Raw genomic sequence first — 16158 nt, 5'->3', positions numbered from 1 at the left:
ATGACAATGATCATTTATTGCAGGAGAAGCAGAGAACTGGACACAATCCCAATCAGAGGACAAAGAGAGCCACTGGCACTGAAGGCCCAAGAGAGGCCTGGGGGCAGAGGAGCTCATGGCTGGTACTGCAGAACATCCTGCACGTGGATGTCATCTCTGCCTTTGGGGCAGTGACCCAATAAAGGTGACCAAGAAGGAGGTCTCAGGAGAGCCCATGACTGGACTTCCTGCATCAGGGTGTTGCCCCACTGAGGACAATAGGAGGAGGAGATGAGACTGGGATTAGGGTTACAGACAAAGCACTTCTTGACTTGGAGAGGGGACAGGGGGAGGAGAGAGAGGAGACACGTGGGATCTGAAGCCTTCTGTTCAGAGCTGACCGCCTGTCATCTGGAGGCCTTTTTGGCTGCACAGCTGCTGCCCAAGGTTTTGGCTAGGGGATCCTTGAACTCGCCGCCACAGCTGCCTTTGGTCTTGACGTCTGCCACTGCAGGTTTGTAGCTGTAACTGCTCAAGGCGCCAAAGCCCACACTGAAACCAGCCCCTCCTGTCCCAGCATTGGTGCTGCTGATGACAGCTGCAGTGGGTGAGAGGAGACCCCAGCCCCAGTCAGCCCTAAGCACTGCGTCACAGCCCTCCCTGGGGCATTCCAGGTCTCTTTCTTAGCTCTCTCCCCATGGGAGCTTCATGTTGACATAGATTTTCTCTGTTGTGTATTTTTAAATTAGTAAGAGATTTTGGTCAGCACCGATCCTATATGGCTTCATTTTTATGTACTTAGCTCCATATATTTGACCTTTTCCTGTTAGTCTGTGCCAATCTGTCAATATCAGGCTGTAAGCTCTTACCAGGTGGGGCCCTATCAGTGAGCCTCCCCCTGAGTAGGGCCAAATGAGGAAAGACAGGAAGGCCTTCTGATGCTGCTGGTGAAGAAAGACTGTGGAGAGTCCCCTCGCCTCTCAGCAACACAGCTGCTGCCCTGCTCTTTCCAGCTTTTAAACCTGGAGGAGGTCATGTCAGCTGTCTTTTGTCATCATTCAGCATTTTGGGCCCCCCTTATCCCTCTTACTGCAATCCAGGGCCTTGATTTTGGTCTGGCTTCAATAGAAAAAGAACGTAGCCATTAAGCATCATACTTAGAACAGACTGTTGGATTATGCACTGTTGGAATTGTTTGATCTTTCTACAGCTTGTACTTTCGTATTTCATGATATTGTTATTCTCCACCTACTGCCTCCTCTTGGTTACTAAATCCAGCTCCCTCTTTCTGTCCTTAAGTCTCCCCTGAACCCTCTCTGATTCTGATTTCTCTTATGTATCATGGAGTTAGAGGATCTTAGACTTCTGGTAAGGTGGCCAAGGGCAGAACCAAGATCTGCAGGTACTTACAGATGCTCACGGAGTTTGGATATTCACCAGACATCCTGAAGAAGGAGAAGAAAACCAGGTAAATCGTCTATGAGCAACTGCCCCATCTATCCAGGCAGTCACCTCTGTGAATAAGCCTCTCCTCTCAGAACGTGCCCCTCCGACCCCATCCAGCAGACTTCCGTACTTCCCAGCAGGACCTCTCAAGAAATGAAGAACTGATGTGAAAACCTGCTGCAAGGAATCAGCTCTCCACCGAAGAGGCTCTGGGATTACTGTGGGGGGGATAATTATGCCTCCGCTTCCCTCTAGTTATGCCATTGGTCTTAGACAATTAAGAAAAATGAACTCACGGCCACACTGAACCCCTTGAACTTGGATGACTCTTGAGGCCATCTTGCCCCTTCACTGCCCACCTGCAAGAAAGCACTGCAAAGGGCCCAGGGATGCTCTCTCTCAAACGTTGCTGGCGTTACTACTTCCTGTTCCACCACCTCTTTGGGATTTTACAACTTGGTCGTTCTTGCTGTCTACCTCCGGCCTTCCCTACCACTTGGCAAGCCCATTTGCCGGACAGTTTTACTTCAGTGGGACCTGAACAGAACCAAACTGCTTGTCTTCAGGCTTCCTACTAACACAGAGAAAAAACTGGCCCAGACAAAAGGTGTCTGGCCCCTCACCTGCACTCCTCTCCTTCCAGCAGCTTGCGGTAGGTGGCGATCTCCATGTCTAGGGCCAGCTTCATGCTCAGGAGCTCCTGGTAGTCGCGCAGCATCCGGGCCAGCTCCTCCTTGGCCTGGTGCAGGGCGCCCTCCAGCTCGTCCAGCTTGGCCCGGGCATCCTTCAGGGCACAGTCGCCCCGCTGCTCAGCGTCGGCAATGGCCGTCTCTAGGTTGGAGCACTGAGGAGCAAATGGATTCAGCACTTCAAGTCAGAGCCCCGTTCTGAGATCCTCCTCAGACAACTTTCCCTCGTGTGGGCCTGACTGACAGTAAATGCTTTGAGATCCTCCTGGTTTGGCCAACTTTGGACATCACTAGAGGTGAATCTGTCCTTCCCCTGACTCCAGGCACAGTTCACTCCAGCTTATGCCTCAGCACCTGACAGCAGAAAGTCTTCACCTGGGAGAAGGGAGGGGAGGGGCACTGCCAGCATGGGCTACCTGGGCATGAGGTCCCTGCCCTCCCCTCCTGCTCTGAAATATGATGTGTGAGATTCTAATGCCAACCCTGAAAAAGGTTTCTGGGTAGCTAGACTTAATTCAGCTCTGCTTATCTTAGGAGATCCTGTAAATAGTGAAGTAAAAATGGGGGCCAATAAAGTTCCTATTAATAAAATGTCTGTCCAATAAACCTGCCACACTTAGAGTCTGGCTCCCAAAATCACACAGAGAATCATGCTGAAAGGCAACAGGCTGAAAAGACACTTTTGCATAAGTAACAGGTTTGACCAGCTCACAGGCGACTCACTGGAGGAAGCTGTACGGGCTGTGCTTGCCTGCCTGCGGTCGCTCCAGGGGGCTTCCCGAGCCTTCCAGTCTGCATGTGTGTTCTGGCCACCCAGCTAAGATTTTGGTGGAATCTAAGCACCAAGCTTCTCTCTCTGGGGTGCTCCCTTCTATGGGGTCAAGTTTGCTTCACACTAAAGAAAGCAGCTGATCCTGAAGCCAGTGGAATTCTAGACTGTGTGTCCTCTGCTCGGCAGCCCCCAGCAGTGCCAACGCCCCCAGCATTTTGGGTGAGTGGCTCAAAGAGACACCTGGGACCCAGTTGCCTGGCCTCAGAAAACCATGTCTAACTGTGGAGGTCTAACCTTTCGGAGGATGGCAACAGACCCTGTCACCTGAATCCAGGTCCTGTTCTTGGTTCTTTTTCACTGACCAAGACCCCCAGCGTAAACCTGGGGGCACCAAAAGCTTGGTTCTTGTTAGTGTGGCATGAGTCAAGAGGACATGAAATTGTAAGTTTCTTTAAACCAAACATCACGTGGATTCTAGGGACACCAAATACCAAGAGACTCTGCGTGTGAAGCTGTGGGCTGTTTCTTTGGTGGAAGAGGCCAGAAGGGCAGGAAAGCATCTTGGTGGGGGCCCTCATAAGGAGCCATGATGGGGACCCAGCGTCACAAGGGATCCCCACTTGTTCCCCACAGATGATATCTCCGATCACCAAAGCACAGTGGCATTCTGATCACAAAATGTCACTTTCTGGGAATAACCCAGCCCAACCATGAACACATGACATTTTATCCATTAAACACTGTAATCGAATGTCGACGATGTTTTTCTTGCTTTTATGCAGATCTTGATTAAACAAAAACACCATAAGTTCTTCTTTAATGCTGGTCTTTCTTGTTCCCACTGCCATGAGCCCACTGCACAGAGGAGGGGTAGGTGTGTGTGTGTGTGTGTGTGTGTGTGTGTGTGTGTGCGCGCGCGCGCGTGTGTGTGTGCGCGCGCACAGAGCAAGAGGGTGGGGGTGCAGAGATGGGGCAACTTGACTTGTCCAGGAAGCTGAGAGCCTTAAGTCCTTGTCCTGGCCTCTGCACACATTGGGAAAATCATGGCTGTGCTTGCTCCAGAGCGACAGGTGTGTCCCTCCCACAGCACAGCACAGCCACAGGAAGGTATGTATGTGCTGAAGAATGCAGGGCCCGGAGCCCAGTCTAGGGCAGGGGACTGCTCCTTCTCTACCACTCAGGGGATGGCAACAGACTGTCACTTGAATCCAGTTGCTGTCCTCTGTTCTCTTTCACTGACCCCCCTTCCTCTCCGTCCCTTCCCTCCCTCCTTCCCTGGTGCCTACACTACTGGATTCTCCTTCCTCCAACAAGGAATCATCACGTGAAACCTGCAAACAGCTCCCCTTTACTTACTGCATCAGGTCTAAACCCCACTGCCTGGCTTCGAAGGATTCCCATGATCCACCCCTCCTGCCCAGTGGCATCTTCTGCTTCCTGCTACCCCCGGCACTGCAGACCTTCTGCTCCAGGCAGGCAGCACTGTTCCCTGTACAGGTGCCATGCACAGCCTTACCCAAGCCATTGCTCCTGCTGGCCCCTTCACCTGGACGTCTTCCCCTCTCCTCTTTGCCTCCCACCCCCCAGGGTAATCCCACTTCCTGCAGAAAGCTGCCCTTGGTCCTCATTCACCTTTAGCCCCTCCAGGTTCCTAAGCACTTACAGAGCATGCTGCAATGTGTAGAAGACTTTACCCTTCCATGTGTTCTGATCATTCTCTCCTGATGAATTATAAACACTCTAAGGAGGGGACCATGCCTTATCCTTTTTCCATATTCTGTCTTGTTCAGATGGGTGCTCAATAAACCCCATTAGCTGGTTCATTTCATAGAACCCACCTGCTTCTTCACATTCCCTATCTCTGAGCGGATCCTCTGGATCAGCCGGTTGAGCTCCGAGATCTCAGCTTTGGTGAGTTTGAGGTCATCCCCATGCTGGCCTGCCATCACCTGTAGCTCCTGGATCTAAGATTGGGTGACAAGAGAAGGGGAGCACAGGACAGCTGAGAATTCACCTGCCTGAGGGTGTTCAGCACAAGGAGAATGACCACGTGCTGTTTTCATTATTCAAGCAGTGTAGGCACCAGTGAAGGAGGGAGGGAGGAGAAAGAAAAGAAAGGACTAAGCGGAAGGAAGGGAGAGGAACACCCTCTCCTTCTGGACAGGAAGGGTCCTGCTCCATGGGATCCTGGGTTCTCAAACAAAAAGCCTTGGTGGAGTCTGAATTTCCTGTTCTTATTTTGCCAAAGTTGGAAACAAGGAGAAGAGCCAAAGTATGTAGATTACCAACAGAAATTGTGTCAAAGTTATCAGGATTATAGCTGGTGTGACCTCAGCTATCATCCAAGGGGCCATGGCAGGGGAAGGGCTAAGCCCCATATATATCCCCAACATATATGCCAAGACTCTGGTTGATCTCCCTGGACCATGCAGGGGCATTTCCACAAGGCCCAATTCCAAGACAAAGAGGTTTCTGCTGAGCCCAGATACACATGCATGCACACATGCATGCATGTGCATGCACGCACACACACACATATGCATGGGGCCTCAGCACACCTGGCTCCCAGCTCACCTTGCTCTGGTACAGGTCCTCAGCTTCAGCCTTGCTCTTCAGGGCGATCTCCTCGTACTGGGCACGGACCTCATCAATGATGCTGTCCAGGTCCAGGTCCCGGTTGTTGTCCATAGACAGGATGACAGATGTGTCGCTGATGTGGGACTGGATCTGAGCAATCTCCTGGGGAACAGTGGGGGATGGGAGCCAGTTAGGGGGTCCATGTGGGAACCACTTCTCCTGGTCCTCCCTGGACAGATCCCTCACTGCCCCTTTCTGCCCTTCCTCCATATTTGAACTCTGCCTCAGCACTACTGCCTGCCAGGCATGAGAATGAACACCTTGGGCTTTCATCTTCAAATGGAGGGACGCGCCCTCCACCACATACTCAGGACCGCTACTACCCCTCTACATTCCCTTCCACAAAAACCTGCAGTGGCCACCCTCCACCCGTAGAACCGAGTCCAAGCTCTTCGCATGGCATGCAGAAGCCCTAGGGAGTCCCAGCCACCTTCCCCTTCTCCAGGCCTCAGCACCCCTCCTCGAAGGGCAGAAGGAAGCCTCACAAGGCACACTCCTCATGCTTCAGCACAGTGCACGATTCTGGTCTTCCCTTTTCCTGCTCCTGCAGGCTGGAACGCCACACGCTCCTCAGCACCACTGAAACCCTTCCTCTTTCTCCTTATCCTCCAGGAACCATCCCTGATGGCCCAGGCAGAAGTCACCACTCCTTCCTCTGCTCTCCTGAAACTCATCTGCATGTTGTTTTTCCTGCCAGGCCGTGAGCTCCTGGAGGACAGGAATCTTTTCTTCTCCACTGTGGTCCCCTCGAAGCCTAGTCCACTACTAAGCACCCAGCAGAGCCCCAGTGAAGACCAGCTGCACAAAGCCGAAAGGCTTCTCCCTCCCAACCCTCGGTGACACAACCACTCGGCCCAAGGCCAGAGCCATTTGTAAGAGGAGCAGACCACATGAGAGAGGTCAGCCGAATCCTTACCCCTTCATAGAGGCACTTGAAGAATTTAATCTCGTCCGTCAAGGAGTCCACCTTGGCCTGGAGCTCAACCTTGTTCATGTAGGCCGCATCCACATCCTGGGGAACACATGGCCCTCAGGCTGCTGTGAGCTGGGCCAGCTGCTTTCCCTTCCCCTCCCTCCCTGCCACAGGGAGCCTCGGCTCCCTAGCTCTCTCTCCTTCCCTCACTCCATGCTGTATGGGGGAGGCCTGAACCCTGAGAGCAAACCAACTAATGTGCAGTGCGATGGCTGCACCAGAAGTACAGCAAAGTGCCCACATTCTAAGCGGGCAGATTCTGGGAGCAGCACGCATCCCAGGCAAGGGACCTGCAGGGGGACCTGGGAAGTTCAGAATTGCCCCTGCCTAAGGGACAGAGTGACCCACAGGTCCCTTTCCTCATCCTACAAACATCACTGTGCCAGGTGGTCAAGAAGCCCTCTAGGTTTCTTCCAGCCCTTCCTGCACCTTCCTACCTTCTTGAGCACCACGAACTCATTCTCAGCAGCTGTGCGTCTATTAATCTCCACCTCATACCTGCATGGGGTGAGACAGAGTAGGCAGTGTTGCTGCTGGGATCATTCAGTTCTGCTAATGCTCACTGAGCAGTTAGTGGTCACCTCTGTGCCAAGAGCTGCAGGGCAGTGGTCTTCAAAGGGGCACATACAGCCTTCTTAAGGGAATATGGGCAAAGACAGGTTTAAAAGAATTGATGTCCAACTCCTCAGTTCGCGTGCAGTCTGCTCGAAAATTTACCTGCCTGAGAAAGCACCCGTGGTTGAGACATCATGCAGATTCTACTGTCTCACCTCCCTGTCACAATTAGCCCCTCTGCCATGCAGCACTTTAATATGGTGCATTGGCCCAGGGTGCAAAAACCTCCCAGCACCTAATGAAAACATTCTTCTTACCTTTGCACTGATGTTATTCCTGTTTCGTATACATGTTTCTGTTCCAGGTGAAGCCAGGTTTTAGAAACAGTTTGGATGGGTCTGGGATGTTCTTAACACAGATATATTGTAGAATGAGGAGGTAAGAGTACTGATCATTTTTTTTTTAAAGATCTTACCTTTTCCATCCCTTACTATTGTCAAAGAATGTAGAATAGGACATTTGTGAGAGCAAATGAAATAGAGCATTGGTAAGAAATAATCAGTGCTAAATGGATAAGCCAAATGTGGTATATACAAAGTGGAATATTATGCAGTCTTAAAAAGAAAGGAAATTCTGCAGTATAACACAATATGGATGAACCTTGAGGACATTATGCTAAGTGAAATAAGCCACTCAAAAAAGATAAATATTTTATGATTCCACTGAAATGAGGTCCCATAGAGTACTCAAAATGATAGAGACAGAAAGTAGAATGGAGGTTGCCAGGGTCTGGGGATGGGAAATGGGAAGTTATTGTTTAATAGGTAGAGAGTTTCAGTTTTTCAAGACGAAAACAATTATGGAGGGGTATGGAGGGGACAGTGGTGATGGTTGCACAACATTGTAAATATATTTAATACCAGTGAACTCTACACTTAAAATGGTTAAGATGGTAAATTTTATGTTATGTGTATTTTACCACAATAAAAAAAAATAGAAAAGAAAGAAATAATTAATGCTATAAAATAGCTTTTTTTCCTCATATACTTAAACATAAGCAATTCTTTTCAGCTCTTTACTCATTCTTAAGGCATGTCGCTGGCAGCCCCCTTGCCCCCCAAAAGCACTGTTGGATGGCTGAGGTAGAAACAGTACAGGCTAGTGAAGTGGGTTATTTAAAATATGACTGGAAAGTTTTCTGAGGCTGCCAGATTTTTCTAATTACACTGGATAAAGCACATGGAAAACAATTTATATGATTTATCTCAGATTCCGTGTGTTATTCAAAAAGTAGTAATAAAGTAATAAAATAATAAAGTAATTCAAGAGTAACATTTTTATCAAATCATATCACAAAATAGTTATTTCTACTGCAGCTAATCTATATCTCTCATATTATCTCATAAAATGTTTAACAATGTCTACCTCTTACCAAAAATAAAAGCATATGCTAGTTGCCAGAACAATTAGTTTTTAGTAGTTTATATCTTTCTATTTCATAAAATACATAGAAAATGTTTGATCAAGATGGCTATCAAAATCAATGACATTAGTTATAAATAATTTTTCATTATTTACTTCTAGAGACCAAACACCAGAGTTCAATATACACATACACACATTTACAAAGGATTATAAGGCATTTTAAAATACTATTGACTTTATAAATTAGTTGTAATTTTAAAAATACATTACAATGCATAATTAAAAGTCAAACCATGAGAAAGTGCATATTGATTTATAGTGTCTTATAACATAAATGGATTATTAGTTAGATTAGTTTTATATCATTTTAATCTTGAATGTTTTCAATAGTCTACTGTACAAAGATGTGTTCCTTATTTATTGTTGAGTGGATTTTAGAATGGTCCCCAAAGTACATATTTCCTTTTTTACTTGAATTAAGAAATGAAGTCAAACTTTTTCTGACAAAAAGCAACTCTTATTTCTCTGGTTTGACAACGAAAGCTAGCTTTTCTAATGATGCTAGAATTTTCTATAAATTGAAATGAGCTAAATCTGCACTTTCAAGGTTTCAAAATGTCTAAGTGCATGTATATATGTGCGTGTGTGTGTACACATATATAAAAATGTGATAGAATCACATTATTTTTTAAAATAAAGAATTAGAAAAAGTGTACTGAATACTAATCATATTTTTATGTTTCAAGTTCTTTCTGATCTATTGGATTAAATATGGTACAGTCCTAAGGGACAGAATAAATTGTATACATAGTGTTCATTTAATTAGTCTTCGTAAAGCTATATTGAAAATTTTGAAAGGCCAATGATTTTATTTACTAGGAAAGAAATCCTTTTTGCAAGTCAGGTGGTTTCCAATATTTTGCTTTCAAGAAAAGAAAGAAGGACCCTGAATTGCCAGCTGACATATTATTAAAAATGATGTTTAATGATAAGTCATTATATGATTCTGACATGTAATCATGCATCCATGAAATATGTGTTGAGTGTGGGATACTTTGTAGGCACTTGGGATAAGTAAGTGAACAAAACAAATATCCCTGCCCTTATGGAGCAGAAAGAGACAAACAATAAACACAATAAATAACTCTATTATATAGTATGTTAGAAAATTATAAGTGCTATGGAAGAAAGAAAAAGCAGAAAAACTGAAAAGGCATTCAGAGAACTGAATAACACTGCTCTTGTAAAACTCCTTACATTAAAATCTATTAAATGAATAAAGTTTCACAGCACTTACCTAAGAATGAAAAAAAGATGTAGGACTAGAATCCTATCTCATTCTAATGAGAATCAATATTTATACATGGATAACTAAGCCAGTTGGAAAAAAATCTGCCCCATTCTACTCACAAAGAAATACATCTCCAAAATTATTCTTTACTTGTTACATTTAATACTTATTTAACAAAATTAGTAATACATTTTGTTGTTTGTATAACTCAACTCAGAATAAATCTTTAAACATTCAAAAACTTATGATCACAAGAAGTAAACTTTTCAAAATTTCAAGTTACATGCGTATTTTGTGGTAGCTAGGGTGATAGATAAAAGACTTAGAGGCATAAAAATATATTACATTGGCATAAAATTGGAGTTCAAAAGGGAAAAGGATCAAGGTAAAATCATAATATTTAAAGCAGAGCATGTTTATTAACTTTTTAGATGACGGATGGCAAGTATGAAACCACCATGCCCCCTAGACGCAATGGGGAACATTTGAATGAGTAATGTAGCTGCTGTAATTTCAAACCGCAATATACATAATGTGCTTGAAATTACATCCTTTGCAACTACTTAAATTTATGATAAAAAAAAGTTTAGATGTTAATTTTTTTTAATTGGGAGAAAATTTCAATTTAGATGTCAATTTTTTTTAATTGTGAGGAATTTTTTAAAATTATTTTAGAGAGTCTACGAGAAAAAACCTCAGAGTATACAATGATGCTGAAGACACACCCACTGCCTGTCTTCTAGAAATTCATAGTTTAACAGGAACATAAATGCACCGAAAATTCTAACTCAAGGATAATTTATGAATGGGATCTCTTATGATATATCATGAGAGGCACAAAAAAAGTGGCGTGAGGACCTACAGTTGAAAGAGATTTGTGACGAAATTAATTTTAAGATATCATAATAAGTGCAGCAATATTTACTTTATCCCTTATTACATGCTAAACATTGTGCAAAACTCTTCATATACATTATTTCATTTAATCCCCACAACAGCCCTTTGAGGTAGGTTCTATTATTATCACAACTTTATAAATGAGTCAAAAGACATTAAAATACTTAGCCAAGATCACAACACTCATTAATAGTGGCGCTAGGATTCAAATCCAGGACTTCTGACATCAGGGAAACAATGCCTTATGTTTGTCACACACTGATTCTTTCAAGAGTCGTTAATACATTACTGTCTGGCATTATCCTTTCAAGAGCTCTTTTAGGTAGCAAGGTAGGTATCAGTATTGTATTTTTATAAATATTCAAACTGAAGTTCACAGAGGATCAAGACTCACCTATGGTGGCTCGGCTGGCGAGTGTAATTCTGGAACACTGAGCCTTTCCACTCTGAAAGGTCCAGAGACAGCACGGCCCCTGAATGCCTCTGTCCTGCACTTCTGGACTGTGCCTGGCAGCCCTCTTCTTTCCAGACCCTGCTCAGATCTCCACCGGGGCTCCAATTTCCATCTTAATTCCACTTGATCTCAGTTCACACTGTATTCATTTCCACTTACTAGTGGCTATCTGCCGTGTTAGCCTGTCCCCACAATCTGTGTGCTCTTTGAGGCCAGGGACCATGCTACCTCCTCCCTCAGGATTTCCATGCAGGGTGCAGTCCAGGGTTCTGCTTTGGGGGCACTTCAGAACAGTGATGGACAGGCACATTTAATGTGGAGCAGGAGAAAGATCTCAGCTCTGACCATCTCCACCTCCTTGAACTGTGGAAGAAGTCACCTATCCCTAGAAATCCTTGCACCTGGAAGCAAACTTTCAAAATATCAGATCCTACTGAGCCTGGATTTGTTACTCTCTCATCATTGGCTCAACTTGGAGGGAGACACAGTCTCTGGTTCCAAACACACTCAATTATTCTTTTTGAAGGTGGGATTCAGCAGCACAGATACACTTCAACATGAAATAAATTTTAAAAAATTAATTTTTGCTTAGCTTTAAAATTTGTTCTGGGATTGGTAAGGTATCTCACATTCTGGGAACTGCCATGAAAAACCTCACTGGAGAGGAACGACATTTGGGTTGTCCATCTGGTTTTGAGACAATTCTCTTGCCCCATTCCTCTATTTCTAATGCTAGAAATTGAGCACACATTTCCTAGGCAATTTGGAGCACCACCCTGGGTAGATCTAGTCTCTTCCCAAGTGCCATTCTGCCTAGATGTGCCTCGCTCCCTGATGGGAAAGGAAATAACAATGGTATCAGCAAAGCAACTGGGAAGGCAAAAATACTGGCTTCCAATTGAAACCCCATCTGCAATCAGGCCCTCCAGTGGCATACTCTCTGCCTCCCACTCACCTCTTCTTGTAGTCCTCCACCAAATCCTGCATGCTCCTCAGCTCCGAGTCTAGCCTCACCCTGTCCCCAGACAGCGTGTCCAGCTGCCTCCGCAGGTTGCTGCTGTAGCCCTCATAAATGGCCTCCAGGCTCTTCCTGCAGTTGTTCAGGTCTAGCTGCTGCAGCAGGTTCCACTTTGTCTCCAACACCTGGTTCTGCTGCTCCAGGAACCGCACCTGGAACCCAAAGGTGGTCATGGCCCACAGTCCCCAAGCTGCTGCCTCTCAAGAGTAAGGAGAGGGCCCCAGAAATCAGCAGCAGCCATCCTGGGATCCTGGGAGGAGACAGACAGGAAAGAGCAAGGCTCATCAGAGGGTAGATTCAGCCACGGGGACATGCTCATCTGGGTCTCCAAGACAAGGAATAAGATCCAGTCTAAAAGAAATCGGGAAGCAGGCTTCAGCTGCGATATTATCTGCCTCTGCTTCTGTGAGCTTTTATGTGACTGAGGTAGTTTCTCTAGCTATAAATGTTTTCTGAGAAAAGGGAAATGGGATGCAGGAGAGAAGCAGTGACTGGCACTGAGGAGTCATTGTGGTGGTTAGGACGTTCTTTCTTTCGTGTAGTCTAAATTGCTCTTGGTTTTTGTTTCTTTGTTGTTCAAAGTGAGTTATCACGTCTTTATAAGGTTCCTTCATACTTGACCAAAGGTTTCACGTGTCTGGACTAAATTTCATCAGGCTCTGCTACTCACCAGCATTCTCTCCTCACCTCTCTCTTAGCTTGAGGGACAGAAGGAAACATCCAGGGAGCAACAGGCTTAGAAGGAGGAAGAGAATGACCCATGTCCTCTAGACTAGTGGCTGTGTTTCTTCCACACATGCCCCCTTCCCTCCATCCCTCCTCTTCCCCCTCCCTGGCATGGTGGTGAGACACACAGTTCACCCTGACTATTCTGTCAGCTGGGGCTCATTGCTTAGCCTCCCCATGTCTCAGTTCCTCATATGCAAGGCAGAATAATAACAGAAGCATGGGTGGTGCATTGACAAGTGACAAATCACTTGAGGCAGCACCAGGTGCTGAGGAATGGTTCCGTGTCAGCTATTGTTATTATTACGTCCCTTATCACTCCTGACCTAGACCTTCTGCCTCAGGCGGACACAAGAGAAGCCCGTTCCTAGTCTCCTCCCCCGTCACTGGGGTCACTGCCTCTGAATCTCCAGAGTCATCTTCTCTGTTATCCCAATTTTTGGCCACACCCCAAATACATACATGTAACTTGTCCTGCCCTCCTTCCAAATTTTCCCTCAGACCCACCCTTCAATTTTCCGGCTCTTTTCTCTCACCTTCTCTAGAAGCTTCCCTGGCTTGCACACCCACCCTGCTTCCTACCTTTCAAGCCTTTCCCCATTCACCAAGGACCATGCCCTGTGGCATTCCCTGGCCTGTGTCCCTTGAGGGTCCCTGTCTTGGATGTGTGTCCCCATCTCTTTGTCAGATAGTGGGAGCCCTCAAAGAACCCAATCCACTGGGTCTCCTGCTCTTGGGGCACCTCCTCCCTTCCTAGGGTCCCGTCCCACGCAAGGAAGGAATGAAGCTCCCCTTTATTGGAAATGTGTGCCAGGCATTATTCTAGGCACTTTACAAACATCCCAACTCATCCTTATTACAACCGTCGTGCCCATTTTACAGATGAAAAAGGAGAGGCGCAGAGAAGCTATGTATAACTGGCCCAAGTTCCCACGCGCTCACCAGTGGCAGAACGGGTACCACTGTGTACGGGGAGCACCAGTGCGGGGACAGGCAGATGCTCCCGGACCCACCTTGTCAATGAAGGAGGCAAACTTGTTGTTCAGCGCCTTGATCTGCTCCCGCTCCTGGGCGCGCACCTTCTGGATCTCGGGGTCCAGCTCCACGTTGAGGGGGGCCAAGAGGCTCTTGTTAACGGTGACCTGAGGGATGCCCCCGGGGGGGCACACGGACGGACACGCGGGCCCCATCCCTGCGCTGCCGAAGACGGTGCCCACGAAGCCGCCCAGGCGGCCGCCGCCGCGCCCGGCCACAGCGCTGAGCGCCAGGCGCCGGCCGCCCCCCAGGCTGAAGAGGCTCTTGCTCCCGAAGGCGGCCGAGCCCTTGACCCCAGCCCTGAACGAGGCGGAGCTACTGCTGAGACGGCCCGACAGGACGGCCGAGCAGCCGCTGAAGCCCAGGCGCTCCCCGCCGGGGCAGTGGCTCAGCTGGCGGCTCATGCTAGCGAGGACGCGGGCTGCTGCGCGCGGTGCGGGCGGGCGGCGGGAGAGGGGCGCGGACAGCGCTGGCTCCCTCGGCCCTGGCTGGACCTTTAAATAGTCGGGCGCGAGGCCGAGGACATGGAGGAGCCAGCCTAATTGGTATGTCAGGAACACCTTTTAGGTCACTTGGCCTCTTGGGTTCTTCATTTAGGAAATTACCACCCCCCTCTAAGATTTTGTCTCTTGCATCCTGAACTCCCATGAATCCCCTATAAAATGGTCCATACCCTGCATTTGCTTTGCTTACTTCCTGCATTATAATAATAATTTGGCTACCTTATCTCTGCGTGCTGCCCTCCAATTACCGGGGTTATCACTATCGAGATCGCGGTGGAAACTTCCAGTGAGCCTGGCCTCTGCGGGGTGGGGGAGGTGGGATGGTACCTGGAGCAGATGTCCAGGCTGGTTCTACTTCAGAAGGACATGAACAGGGTCAAGAATATTCCAGAGAATCCTCCTTAGCCTGGCCGGCTCCTACCTCCCCAGGCTTCTGGTTGAGGACAGCTGAGTGCCAACAAGGGAGTTTAGGGGGAGGGGTCCTTGGCACCATCTGCAGGGACTTCTCAGTCTGTTGGGGGATGCAGGACACAGTAACAGACTTAAGGCCAGTGAGACCTCTGGTCACAGGTGCTGGGAAGTGACTTTCAGCCAGAGCTAAAAGGTTTCTCCAGAAAACCATTTCTGGATTAAGAGGAGGAAAGATACTAACTGGGAAGTGGAGAAGAAGGTCCAGGGAGATGGCACAGGAAGGTTTTAGGTGTGGTTTGGAAGATGGTCTTTCCTAAGGTTTTTGGTTGCTGTTTTTGTTTTCTTTTAATGGCAGAAGAGGCTCATTCATCCAAACCAAGAAACCTCTGGTCACGACATTTGCTACCCCAGCATCTCTGATTCAGCATCAAAATGTGATCGGTTATTAGGAACAGGTCAAGAAGGGACAAGGAAGACTCCTTAGATCTTAAATTGAGAACTAGATTCCAGATTTTTTTTTCCATATAACCACTTTTGGATCTCTCTCTGATCTAACCCAATTTCCTTTTCTCTGACTTAAGTTGCCTTCGGGTCTTCTCTTAGAACCAGCCCTATTGTTCCTCTGGCACCCCAGTGGGGTTATGTTTCATCACTCTTATTTCTCTGTCTGAGTCATGGGTGTGTTTTCCCTTCCCCCATCAGATTGACAGGGCCCCCTGGATTAACTCTTGCCTCCCCTGGCCCTCCTATGCCCAGCCCAGGCCTTGGCTCCAGGGACATTCAGGAGGATTGTGAAACCAACTGGTGCTTAGGACAGAGCTCATTGCTGTGCTCTCAGTCATACTCTGGAGACTGGGCTCCCCTCGGGGCATTCGCAGGGTGGCCAGATGGCACCTGGGGGTAACTAGCTGACACAGCCTCCACTGAGCTCATCACAAGGCATAATAACAGCCAACATGTTTACCCCACAGGGAACAACATTATGGCAGCATCAACGAGTGAAGAAAGTGGCGCCGGACACGGATGAACAGATAGAGAAGTCTGGGGTGTTCCAGGTGGGGAAGAGGGTGGGTTCTCTGTGCTGCCTCAGAGGAGAGGCTGTGGTCCTTTCCCTCTGGAGAGGATGGGGCAATGTCAGTGTGCCTTGGTGACCAGTGGGCCCTTGGAGAAGCTCAAGGTTATGTTTTTCATTATTTCCTGAGATTTTTCCCTCTGCCCCATAACTTTAGTCAGTTTTTTTTGGTTTTTTTTTCCCCCACAAGCAAGGGCCATTCTAATTTGGGCCATTGAGAATAGAAAAGCAAGAACAGGCTTTAAATTGAAAGAGGAGAATCCCTACATAGACTT

General features: G+C 47.3%; 1 protein-coding gene across 2 annotated transcripts; it reads right to left on the bottom strand.

The window, feature by feature from the left end:
• Nucleotides 1–386: 386 nt before the first annotated feature.
• Nucleotides 387–14301, bottom strand: KRT72 (keratin 72). 2 transcript variants are annotated; one of them, XM_063076375.1, is made up of 9 exons: nucleotides 13876–14301; nucleotides 12074–12288; nucleotides 6934–6994; nucleotides 6440–6535; nucleotides 5461–5625; nucleotides 4725–4850; nucleotides 2049–2269; nucleotides 1390–1424; nucleotides 387–577 (listed from the first exon to the last, which is right to left on the bottom strand). In XM_063076375.1, the coding sequence occupies exons 1-9, from the start codon at nucleotides 14299–14301 to the stop codon at nucleotides 387–389; spliced, it is 1536 nt and encodes a 511-aa protein (XP_062932445.1). The 2 variants fall into 2 exon arrangements, with proteins under 2 accessions (XP_062932445.1, XP_062932446.1); XM_063076376.1 differs by lacking the exon at nucleotides 4725–4850.
• Nucleotides 14302–16158: the final 1857 nt, after the last annotated feature.

The sequence above is a fragment of the Cynocephalus volans genome, chromosome 12 (genome assembly GCF_027409185.1).
Source record: "Cynocephalus volans isolate mCynVol1 chromosome 12, mCynVol1.pri, whole genome shotgun sequence".
Taxonomy (NCBI): Eukaryota; Metazoa; Chordata; class Mammalia; order Dermoptera; family Cynocephalidae; genus Cynocephalus; species Cynocephalus volans.
Note: the sequence above shows the minus strand (reverse complement) of the source record. Positions and strands in the feature narration are given on the sequence as shown.